The 13059-nt window shown below is 42.2% G+C and overlaps 1 protein-coding gene across 1 annotated transcript; it reads left to right on the top strand.

Moving 5' to 3' along the window:
* Nucleotides 1-2451: 2451 nt before the first annotated feature.
* LOC311040108 (cyclin-dependent kinase 6-like) lies at nucleotides 2452-12082 on the top strand (the record flags this gene model as incomplete). Its single annotated transcript, XM_084050181.1, has 7 exons — nucleotides 2452-2675; nucleotides 3323-3455; nucleotides 5102-5254; nucleotides 8803-8912; nucleotides 9663-9713; nucleotides 11197-11329; nucleotides 11972-12082. 7 exons carry the CDS (start codon nucleotides 2452-2454, stop codon nucleotides 12080-12082), a joined length of 915 nt encoding a protein of 304 aa, XP_083906307.1.
* Nucleotides 12083-13059: the final 977 nt, after the last annotated feature.

Raw genomic sequence — 13059 nt, 5'->3', positions numbered from 1 at the left:
ACATTTTACTTATGTACAGTACTTGAGTAAATGTACTTAGTTACTTTACACCAGTGGTTTTCAACCCTCTCTCTGAGTTACAGACATATAAGGGTCAATTTGGTTGCTAACTATTAATTTGGCTGGGAACCCCCTCAAGGACCACTGGTGGTCCCCGGACCACTGGTTGAAAACCCCTGCTTTACACCACTGTACCACCTGTTGGGGGCGTCATGTCAGTGTGTGGGAAAGTGCTCCCAACTAATTTCCTGATTAGTTGGGACCAAAGGGGTGTGAATTACCCAGAATCTGCACATCCCATGTGTCAAGACTCCCTTTTCTACCCTGCAGCCAGAGGTCAGGTCACCATAAACCTGTGATCAGAAGTCAGAGGTAAATTGCATGTGCATAAGTTGATTGATTACTTTATTAACAGTTTGCAAAAAAAAGCGATTAAGTCTGTTTTTTTTGTCTCATTTCAATGCATTTCTATGCATTCCGCTGATACAGATCTTAAGCTGTGTTGCTCAGTAGATTGCATCATTGCACATTGTTAAAAATCACAAGTGAAAAAAACTAATTATTTATTACATTTGGAGTCTGGCTTCCTATATGACAAATACCTCGTAATCCACGTTGTTAAAGTGTTACCTTCTTCATTAAAAAAAGCCATTAGGCTGTGGTCTAGCCCTGAAACATTGACTGTCGTATCGTGACAGACTGTCGCGATGACAGTCATGGATTAACGGTCAGCCTGGTGTTTGCACTTTCTCCCTTTATGGCCCGTACATCTACATAAACGTTCATATTTCAAACGTAAAGTGCTTTCCTTATGGCCACGGATGTTACAATTATGTACGGTACCCTTATTTTCCGTATTGTTCAATAAAGAGCATTTTTGTCCGATCGGTGGTCATTTTCTCCGTATTTCCTCCATTATGCTCAGCTTTCAACTACTTGACCCTATTGGCTGGGAGGTGTATTGCACTCTTGATACATTATAACTTTAAGAGGAAAATGGCCACCGATCAGATTAAAAAGCTTTTTATTGAACAATACGGAAGATACAGGTACTTCTGAGGACCCGTACAGTATTGCAACATCCGTGGCCATGAGGTAAGCACTTTATATTTGAACGTTTATGTAGATGTAAGGACCAAAAGGGGAGAAAGTACAAACACCAGGTTGAAGTTCATCCATGACGGTCATGACAGACGAGCGTATGCTTAGAATTCGCCATTTTTTCCTCCCTCCTATTTCACTCTACTAGATTTGCCTCAATTAATTCCAGTGGACAGTGGTGTAAAGTAACTAAGCACATTTACTCAAGTGCTGTACTTAAGTACAAATGTGAGGTATTCTTCACTTTATTGGAGTACATCCCGTTTCAGTACTTTTACCTCTACTCTCCACTACATCTCAGTGGCAAATATTGTTCTTTACTCCACTAAAAGTATGTGAAAACATTAATAACAATAATAATAATACACTTAATTTGTATAGCACCTTTCATGACATAAATGCAGCTCAAAGTGCTTTACAGAGAAAGAAAGACAAAAAAACAAAACACAGAGCAAAAAAACAAAACATTAGAGCAATGGCAACAATAGAGCAATGGCAAAAAAAACAATGCAAGAAATAATGGCTAAAAATAAAAGGCAGTGGGTCAGGCAAAACCATAAAGACAGAAAGAACAACACAGAGATTCAGAAGAAACAGAATCAACTAAAAGCAAGAGTGAAGAAATGAGTTTTGAGCTGTGCTTTAGACCGTCTTAGGTGTAGTGCAGCGGTTCTCAACCAGTGGTCCGGGGACCACCAGTGGTCCTTGAGGGGGTTCCAGGGGGTCCTCAGCCAAATTAATAGATAGGAACCAAACTGACCTTATGTGTCTGTAACTCTGAGAGTGTACAAATGGAACACTCTCAGAGTTAAATGAACACTAATGATGGTGATACAGTGTAGATTGGGACCTCCAAGAAATCAAAATGGTTGAGTCCCTGGCATATCTTTTCAAATGGGGATCCGTGGGGGCTAATATGTGTCAGTTTGGGGGTCTTTGACGCGAAAAAGGTTAAACCACTATTGTAGAGGAAGTTTATTCCAGGCCGTCGGCCCGTAGAAGCAGAATGCTGCTTCACCGTATTTTTATAGGTACTAGTTACTTTGCAGATATAAATCATTACATTATAAAATACATTCACCACTTAAGCCCCACTATACCTCGGCTATTTGACAATAGCCGATCTATGCGACGCGTTGTGAGCTTGTATATCTGCTATTTTCAAACAATTTAGTACTTTTGGTACTTTGAGTAGGCTACATTTTAATACCAATACTTTTGTACTTTTGCTCAAGTCAATTTTGAATTCCAGACTTTTACTTACGTAACAGATTACTTCTACATTGCAGTATTGATACTTTTACTTAAGTAAAACATCTGAGTACTTCCACCACTGTTCATAGGTCCATCATGGAGGACTCCTACTGCACTGGCTACACCATTCTGGCAGAACTAGGGGACGGTGCCTATGGAAGAGTCTACAAGGCCAGAGAGGATGAGGGCGAACGGCGCCTCGTAGCCGTGAAGACGCTGAACTTCGGCGCTACACCAGAGGGAGGTATCCCTCCCCTCATGGTCCACCATGTGGCGCTGTTGCACAAACTCAGGGACTTCAACCACCCCAACATAGTGAAGTAAGTGTGTTTTCAGCAATAAGCAGTGGTGTTAAAAGTACTTAAGTAAAAGTATCAATACTGGGATGTAGAGATACTCTGTTACAAGTAAAGTCTGGAGTAAAACATTTACTTGAGTAAAAGTTCAAAAGTATTGGTATCAAAATGTGCTTTAAGTACCAAAAGTAGAAAGTACGCATTATGCAGAATGTCCACATTTCACAAGTTTTCAAAATGTATAAAAATCATTTGAAAATAGCAGATCTACAAGCTCACAAGTGAAGCTTGTAGATCAGCTAATATCAAATGGCCGAAATGTATATAGGGCTGACGTGGGTAATGTACGTTTTGTAATAATTATCAAAATCTAGAAAGTAACTAGTTACTAAAGTTTTCAAATAATTGTAGGGGAGTAAACGTATAATATTTACCTCTGAGATGTAGTGGAGTAGAAGGTAAAGTACTGAACATTGGAAATACTCCAGTAAAGTAAAAATACCTCAAAATGTTGTACAGTACTTGAGTACATAGTTACTTTCTACCACTGGCATAATGCATTACATATTATTATTATTGTCCAACTCTGAATAGACGTTGAATTTTGATTGATTTTTAATGATGTTATGTATGTTATGGCACATTATGTTCTTTTTCTTTACTCTCTGCAGTTTTCTGGACGTATTTTCTGGATACGTGGGAAGTTGCTTGGGTCTTACCCTGGTGTTTGAATACATCGACCAAGATCTGCCTGCATACATCTCTAAGGTTCCCAGTTGTGGTCTAGGCCTGGACACAATTAAGGTGCAAACTGTGTGTGTGTGTGTGTGTGTGTGTGTGTGCGTGTGCGTGTGCGCGCGCAGCCTGATCTCACACAATTTAGTATACATTGCATGGATGTCATTCCGTGCATAGACACCTAGAACAGTGGTTTTCAACCTTTTTCATGCCAAGGACCCCTAAATTGATATACATTTGGCCGCGGACCCCCATTTGAAAATGTTTTGTGCCAGGGACCCCCCAGAAGCAAAGATATCAGTTCATTTACGCTTTAAAAAATATAAATATTCAAAGACATGCACACTTTTTCAAGGATTTTCAAGAAATAGCAGATCTACAAGCTCGTAGATCTGCTATTTTTGAATAGCCAAAGCTAAGTGGTTAAAAAGGATTGGGACGCTATGTTAACTCATTTCGCTGGGGGACCCCCTGGTACTCCCTCAAGGACCACTGGTTGAGAACCACTGACCTAGAAAACCTGAAAAACCTGTGCATATGAGCCGCGAATCCCACGGTGGGCGCAACAGGGTTGCAACCAGGAAGCAGAGTAGTCCCCACAACATGATTTATCATTCTGTGCCTATCGGCATCACGGCATATAATTGAAACGGCGCTGAGTAGGTTCAAGAGAACGTCGCCACGTTCGGGACGGCAACTCGTTCGCTTTAAGCTCACTCGGTGGTCCCTCACGTGGCTTCAGTTCGCTTGAGACTGCGCGCCTCCCAAATGGTTTAGTCCAGGGGTCTTCAACAGGGGGTCCGGGACCCCTAGGGGGACCTCAGAGCTACTATAGGGGGTCCACCAAATCTTTGTGTGATAGGATTTAGTTTTTTTTACATTAACCACTTGAACCCTAGAATTCCTTTTCTGAGGGGAACATTAGCCGATCTAGATCTGCTATTTTTGGCAAAGAGGCTATATGTGTAGAGGGAAAAAAGAGCAGACTAAGTTAAAAAAAAAACTTTAATCTGAAACAATATTTTATACAATATAGAGTAGGGGGTCCCTGCTTCATCTCTCTCTCAGCTAAGGGGTCCTTGGCCTGAAAACGTTGAAGACCCCTGGTTTAGTCAACGGCGGAGATGGGAGGCAGCTATGCACGGATCTTCTAGGTGTCTATGCACGGAATGACATCCGTGCGACCAAGTTGTGTGAGACGAGGTGTGTGTGTGTGTGTGTGTGTGTGTGTCTCTACAATGTAGATACAAAAGTTCTACAAAACCAAACAAAAGTACATTGTATCATAACAAAATACTATTTTAAAACAAACGCATCTCAGGAACCACAATGCCTCCTATCTACTCAGTTCTCTATTTAGAAGCAACTTCTAGTGCTGCTGAATCAGCTCTTTAAGGCCAATAGACTGTAGGCAAGCAGGTAGACCATTCCACAATAATACAGTAGAATATTTGAATGTATTTTTTTCCCCCCTATACATGTTTTGAACCTGCAAGGCACCAAGTCGGGGCTCCTCTGGTTCTCTGATCTCTAATAATTACAGAGATAACCGGGAACTGAGTTGCTAACTATCGTCTGCAATCCACACACGCACGCACGCACGCACGCACGCACGCACGCACGCGCGCACGCGCGCACACGCACACGCACACGCACACGCACACACACACACTTCATGCTACTTGTTGTCTGTGCAGGGACTGACGGTGCAGCTGATTCGTGGCTTGGACTTCCTGCACACCAACAACGTGATCCATCGTGACGTGAAGCCTCAGAACGTCCTGGTCAGCAGCAGTGGACAGGTCAAGATCGCCGACTTTGGCCTGACACGGACCTACACCTACCACGCTGCCCCGACTCCACAGGTAAATGAATCGCCTCGTGGTCATTTAGCGTTTTTTTTTTTACTTGTGCTCGCTGTCACCTAAAGCAGTGTTTAAAAAAAAAAAAACATTAAGACCTGGAACGCATCTGTGTCACTTTTTAATTTGAGCTAAAAAGCATTATTTTACACTTTGGCTATTCAAAAATAGCAGATCTACAAGCTCGTAGCGCGGCACCGAGTGCTACGAGCTTGTAGATCTGCTATTTTTGAAAAATTGTGAAAATGTGTGCAAATCTTTGAATATGTATTGTTTTTAAAGCCAACATGTTTGACTCTGTTACAACTTCTGGGGGTCCCTGGAACAAAATGTTTTGAGATGGGGGTCCACGGCCATATCATTTTTGAGAACCACTGATATTATAGCAAAACTGTTTGTGATTTAGAATTTGTAGAATCCCCCAAAAGCGAAGATTTGAGTTACAAATGTTCGCTTTAAAAATACATATATTCAAAGATTTGCACAATTATTTCACAATTTAAAAAAAGATCACACCCTGTTGTGAAGGAAGCGGTGCCTTTGATGAGCTTATTTAATTGGGCTATATATGAACTAGAGAAACAATGTTAAATCCCTGTAAATTCATTTCAAGGCTTCTGAACAACGCCACTGGAAGCAAATCAGGTATATAGCAGTGGGGCCAAATGCATTCCAAGGTGATCTGTCATAGCTGACAGGGTGGGTACCCAAAAGCAGACACAGAGACAGGGAAGTGGTGGCAAACAATTGTTGTCTTTGATTCATATTTGTGTGGTGTGGGTGCTGTTGTAGTGTGAGGCCTGGTGGAGGCAGGGTACTGTTGTGACTGCCTTGACTCTTAATTGACAATGATTGACACCTGGCATAGGCAACCCCTCAGCTAGGGGCGTGCTGGGACCAAAATTCAGCTCTGGGATTTTCCGAAATGTTTCAATAAAACAAAAAAAAACATGCTGCAGTTGTCTTGGGTGGCACACCGGCCGTCTGGCGGCCCGTAAATGGCGCGGCCGTTCTGGAATTTTCCCGAATTTCCCAGTGGCCAGCATTCTTCTCAGTCAAAATTTGGAGATTTTGTGTCATCCTCCACGCCCTTGTCTTCCGGAGTCCCCCAGGGCTCGATCCTTGGGCCTATACTGTTCTCCCGTTATCTTCTCCCCCTGGGACTAATTTTTAAGAAGCATGGCATCTCATACCATCTGTATGCAGATGATTCTCAAATCTACATGCCCCTAAAGAAGGAAAGTAATAGCTCCCTGACACCACTTCTAGATTGTCTAAATGAATTTAAAACCTGGATGGCTTTTAACTTTCTAAGTGTCAATGAAAAAAAGACAGAGGTCATAGTGTTTGGGCCTAGTGGTCCTGGCATTATACCCACCAATCTGGGCCCCCTACAGTCTTACGTGAAACCTGTCGTCTCCAACCTTGGAGTCAAATTTGACAATGTGCTCAAATTAGACAAACAGGTAAATGCTGTGGTAAGCTCCAGCTTCTATCATCTGAGACTGCTTGCCCGAATTAAGCCAGTTCTGTCTTTCAATGATTTTGAGCGCGTCATTCACGCCTTATTTCCACACGTCTGGACTACTGTAACGCGCTGTATGTCGGGCTAAATCAAGCCTCCTTGGCACGCCTGCAGCTTGTCCAAAATTCTGCGGCACGCCTCCTGACAGGAACCAGTAGGCGTGAGCACATTACGCCCGTGCTGGCCTCACTCCACTGGCTACCTGTTCGCTTCAGAATTGATTTTAAAATGTTATTGTTTGTTTTTAAATCCCTGAATGGCTTGGCATCACAGTACCTCTCTGACCTCATAAAGGTCTATACCCCACCAAGGTCACTGCGGTCTGCCGGCCAGCTAAATCTCGAGGTCACAGTAACAGACATGCAAAAGTGTCACTTTTCAGCTACAGTCACCTTTTTGAACCCAAATAGGGCAATTGTATGACACCTGACCCAAAAGGAAATAATATGTCTTATTGTTCTTTGTGTGTCCTTGCTGGTGTTTTCTGTGTTTTTAGCATATTTTAACAGTCTATTTTGCATGATTTTCGGTACAGCACTTTGTAAACCCTGGTTGTGAAATGTACTATATAAATAAAGTGGATTGGATTGGATTGTGCACACGTGCGCGTGCACGTACATGTGCAGTCCTGGCGTGCACGTGTGCAGTACACGTGTGCAGCGCTTCGCAGGTCTGCATGTTACGTGTGTGTGTGCACGTATGCAGTCCTGGCTTGCACGTGTTCAGTGCTGGCTTGTGTGTATGTGTGTGTCTTGAAGTGGCGCATGTGTTGCAACGGTGCGCCTCGCAGGTCCGCATGTTACGTGTGTGTGTGTGTGTGTGTGTGTGTGTGTGTGTGTGTGTATGCTCGCACGTGTGCAGTGCTGGCTTGTGTGCATGTCTTTAAGTGGCACATGTGTTGCAACTGTGGGCCTCGAAGGTCCGCATGTTACGTGTGTGTGTGTGTGCGTGCGTGCGTGCGTGCGTGTGCATGTCTTGAAGCGCATGTGTTGCATCTTTGCCGCGCTCAAACGGACGGACGGACCCACACACACGGTCAAATGCAGAGCGGCTGGCACCGCTAAAATTATCAGATATACAAGCTCATAGTGCGGCACATAGCCAAATAAATCTTAAAATGACACATAGATGCGTTCCCGGTCTTAATGGGTTAATAGGCTATAATCAATTATGTCACGTCATTGCATCGATGCAGAATCATCGATGCAATGAGACTCTTTGTGTCTCCTACCGGAACCGCTGCCGGTCATCAAATTATTGGCTTAGGAATGTGAAGAAAACAAAAACAATATCCATGAATTCAAGTCTCCAAAAAAAGGCATTCTGCGTGTGAAGTATCCCTTTAAGTCTGTGTTATCTACTGTGCATTTCTCTGTCTTTAACTGGCACTCCATGCAAACTACGAAATGCATGCAAGGGTGGAAAGATTAACCAATGTTGATTCCTTTCCTGACAAAGCCTTTATTTCAGAACGTGATAATTGATGAAGATCTAACGAACGATGCCATTATCGTATTGTTTTCACACATTGAACTGTTTTCAAGCTTTGCGTATTGCAGCGGATAGCGTTGTATTCTATCAATAGGCTCTATTCACAGCAGCCGTATTATGAAGACATTCACAGGTGTTACCAATGATACTAATGAAGGCTCCGTTCCATTCTGGTCAAACAGAGTCAGGGTGCTGATATCGTGCATGTTGGCTCACTGGAAACACTCTGTTACACCAGTGGGTCTACAGTTGGGGTCCAGGGACCCTCATGGGCTTCCAAATGGCCCCTTACAGGTGTGTAACTCTGAGAGTGTACAAATGGAACCAAATGGACCCGTAAGGGTCCATTTGGTTCCATTTGTACACCCTCAGAGTTATGGGGGTCGTGGAAACCACTGTGCTACACTAAATGGAACAGAGCCTTCATTAGTGTAATTGCTAACACCTGGGAAGGAAGTGATAATATGGCTGCTGTGCATAGAGCCTATTCTCAGACGTATAAATACATAATCATATTTCATCTTTTTTTTCCCAGGGGATGCCGCCGTGGTACCGGGCTCCTGAGGTCCTGCTCCGTTCTGTTTACATGTCCTCAGTTGACATGTGGGGTGCTGGCTGCATCCTCGCCGAGCTCTCCCTCCTGAAGTATGAGCTAGAAGTTGATTTATAGAGGATGTTTCCTGATAGGGCTGTGTGGTATCGACAAGAAATGAAATTGTGATTTTTTTATTTTTTTTTATGTGATCGGTGCAGTGTTGATTTGGAGTCATATTTTAGTCATCTGAGATGCTTTATTTTTTGTCTAGATTTAGACGACTAAATATCATAAGATTATAGTCGAACTAAATCTACAGTTGATTTAGTAGACTAAAATGTATTTTGGTGGTGCCGTGATGGCGTCGTAATGGCTGATTTTACACTTGGTGGCATGCCGAAAATAGCCGATAGCTTGAAGATCTGCTGTTTTCAGAGAGCAACACCCGAGCGCCAACCTGACCCGAGCGCAACCAAACATAAAATGACATGTCTTAGTTCTACTGGATCTCTTCTCCACTAGTCCCTCACTAATATTTTAGTCTAGTTTTTATTTGTTGTCAAAATTGTCAATATATTTAGTCTCATAGCTTAGTTTTTATTTAGTTTTCGTCAGTGAAAAAAGATAGTCGACATTTTTCGTCATAGTTTTAGTCGACGAAATCAACACTGGATCGGTGGTGATGAATGACTACTGAATACACTTTATACGCTTCATACACAGACATGAATACATATTAGTGTTTGTACAAGCAACGTGTATTTTTTTGTAAATGGTAAATACAGATGGAGCAATGTGTTGAGCCTTGTTCGAGGTGTTATAAGCTGAATTATTAACGTGAGCAATTCTTTGTTCCACAGACCACTGTTCCAAGGATTCACAGACGCTCAGCAGCTTCACAAAATCTTCAAGTGTGTTTCCTCCATATTTATATTTATATTCTATCATATTTGTGATCAGTTTTGATTTCTTTGTTTGGTTAACAACCAGTTAGCTCAAAATGATCCCATCTGATTGAGTTGGCAAGCCAGTCATCAGGCGAAATGAAAGGAAACGCAACCGATTTATTGGTTGCTATATCAGTGGTGCTCAAAATGTTTTCATATCAAGGACCACCAAAATGATAGGTAGCCCATTTGGCCAGTGGACCCCCATCTGAAAATGTGTTGTTCCAGGGGGACCCCCCAGAAACACAGATCGGAGTTAAAAATGTTCGCTTTAAAATATATATCCTGCACTATGATTGTTCTTTAACATTTCAACAAACAAACAAATGACTACAGCCTCTTCCTATACCAATGCTACAGATTCAAATATTATCAGCCTTCTCTTATTGAGGATAACAAAACTAGAGCCTACTTTATGCTTCATCGCACGAAAATAGCAGACCTACAAGCTCACAACGCATAGCAGGTCTGCTATTTTCGGTGAGTGACACCTTCGTTGCAACTAAGTATGAATGGAACTTCAGAATCAAGGTTATTATAGTTAACGAGAACTGACAAAATATTTTCGTTAACAGAACTAAAAAAACTTAAAACCATAACTAACTGAAACTGTTTTGTGTTTACAAAACGAACTAAAACAAACTGAAATTATAGACAAAAAAAAAGAATTAAAACGAACTGAATTAGAAAAACAAATTGTCAAAACGAACTAAAGCTAAACTATAATGAAAAATCCCAATCCTATTATAGCCTTGTTCAGAATGCCTCTATCCATTATCAACCAGTACATGGCAACACTCTAATCTTCTGGTATGTGGACATGGGAGGAGTTTAGCTGATCTACCCACTGACGTCAGGACAGCGGAGTCACTGCCCATCTTTCGCCGCAGGCTGAAAACCCACCTCTTCAGGAAACACTACCCTGACCCTTCCTCTTAGCCTTGCCTACTTGTTGTCAATTATTTGTACGAGCTCTTGTTTTATTGGATCTTGTTTATACGATACACTTTTTTGTTTTTAGCTCTTGCTCATTTGATTTTCCTATTTGTCTCATCTGTTTAATAAAGTAGGTAGCTGATTTATTGCACTTTTTACCTTAGCGCTAGGTATACTCTTAGTTGCTTGTTTTAGAAGAGAATGCACTTAAGACTTAAGCACTTAAGACTAGTAGTTTCCTTGCCTACCTATGTTGCATGCACTTATTGTAAAGTCGCCTTGGATAAAAGCGTCTGCTAAATGACTGTAATGCAGGGGTCTTCAACAGGGGGTCCGGGACCCCTAGGGGGTCCTCAGAGCTACTACAGGGGGTCCGGTCTGCCAAATCTTTGTGTGATAGGATTTATTTTTTTTACATTAACCACTTGAACCCTACAATTCCTTTTCTGAGGGGAACATTAGCCGATAGCAGATCTACAAGCTCTCAACACCCCTGACTTGTGTTTTGCAGGGTGATCGGTGTGCCCAGTGAAGAGGACTGGCCCGTGGCGAGCCCAATCCCTTACTTCCTGAACTGGGGACCAGAGGACCCTGACCCGGAGCTGCTGCCTGACCTTGGCCAAGAAGGGAATGACCTTCTGACTGTGAGCATGACTTTTAGTGCAGTTTGGATGCTGCCCCTTTAGGGGGCGGGGCGTCATTCGGGGGTCACAGGGGATGATCACATTTAACCAGTGGAAGTAAAAGTAAAAGTATCAATACTGCAATATAGTAAAAGTCCAGAATAACATTTTTTACTTGAGTAAAAGTACAAAAGTATTGGTGTCAGAATGTACTTAAATACCAAAAGTAGAAAGTACTCATTTTGCAGAATGTCCCATTTCAAATTTTAAAATGTTTAAGAATCTTTTGAAAATAGCAGATCTACAAGCTCACAATGCGTCGCAATGCGACACATTGTGAGCTTGTAGATCGGCTTATTTTCAAATGGCCGAAATGTATATAGGGCTGAAGCGGCTAATGTATGTTTTGTAATAATAATAATCAAAATCTACAAAGTAACTAGTAACTAAAGTTTAAAAAATATTGTAGTGGAGTAGAATTATAATATTTGCCTCTGAGATGTAGTGGAGTAGATGTAAAAGTACAGAAAATTGGAAATACTCCAGTAAAGAAAAAAGACCTCAACATTGTACTTAAGTACGGTACTTGAGTTAAATGTACTTAGTTACTTTACACCACTGCATTTTAGCCTCAAATTAACTATATCTTTTCTTTATTTGCAGCACTGCCTGGCATTCAAACCAACCCATCGCATCTCTGCCTCAGCCGCCCTGGCCCATCCCTTCTTTAACGAGAGCCCTGGATCATCACCCGCCCTGCCAGAGGAAACCTAGCGTCCCTATAGGCTCTATGCACAGCAGCCATACTGGACAGAAATTGGGCCTCTTCCTTACTTCCTTCACAGGTGTTACCAATGATACTAATGAAGGCTCTGTTCCATTTAGTTGTTACTGTGGTTCTCAAACTTTTTTTTAATTTGCAAGGACCCCCATAACTCTGAGAGTGTACAAATGGACCCTCCCGGGTCCATTTGGTTCCATTTGTACACTCTCAAGAGTTACACCCCCCCCTCAAGGAACCATGCGGGTCCCTGGACCACACTTTGAGACCCACTAGTGTTTCTAGTGAGCCAACATGCACAGTATCAGCACCGTGACTCTGCTTGACCAGATTGGAACAGAGCCTTCATTAGTTATCATTGGTAACACCTGTGAAGGAAGTAAGGAAGAGGCCCGATTTCTTTCCAATAATGGCTGCTGTGCATAGAGCCTATTCCTGGGGCGCAGGCATTCAGTGGGGAAAAAAAGCCTGATTTACAAGCTTACAACGTGTCGCAATGTGGCGCGTTGTGAGCGTGTAGATCGTCTATTTTCGGCGAAGAGTTTTGGAGTAGAGGGGGGAAAAGGAGCATACCTGGGATGACGTTAGGGATGCTAGTGCTGCTTATGTGCACCTTGAGTTTAGGCCTAAACGAGGTTTCTTTTTGTGTTGTTGTGCTTGGTTCTGTGGCTTTCTTTATGATCCATATTGTAATACTTTTGTCACGATCGTTGTGTTATCATGGTGTGATGCTTTGTGATGCAGCACTTTATGCCACCTGCACTTTTTTGTTTGGTTTGTTTTCGACTTGTTAAAGTGTTTACACAGATGGATGCTCAAACACATTTTTGTTTGAATAATGTTCTGCTAAATTGGGCGTCCTGTTTATTAGTTATGTTCATTTAAAATGCTTTATTTCTTTTTACTTTTGAATTGTGTTGTACACAATTGTACAAATGATGTAAAAACACGTGCGTGGGTGCATTTTATT

Source organism: Gymnoscopelus microlampas (assembly GCF_963454915.1).
Source record: "Gymnoscopelus microlampas genome assembly, chromosome: 23".
NCBI lineage: Eukaryota > Metazoa > Chordata > Actinopteri > Myctophiformes > Myctophidae > Gymnoscopelus > Gymnoscopelus microlampas.
This window is presented reverse-complemented; position numbering and strand designations above follow the sequence as displayed.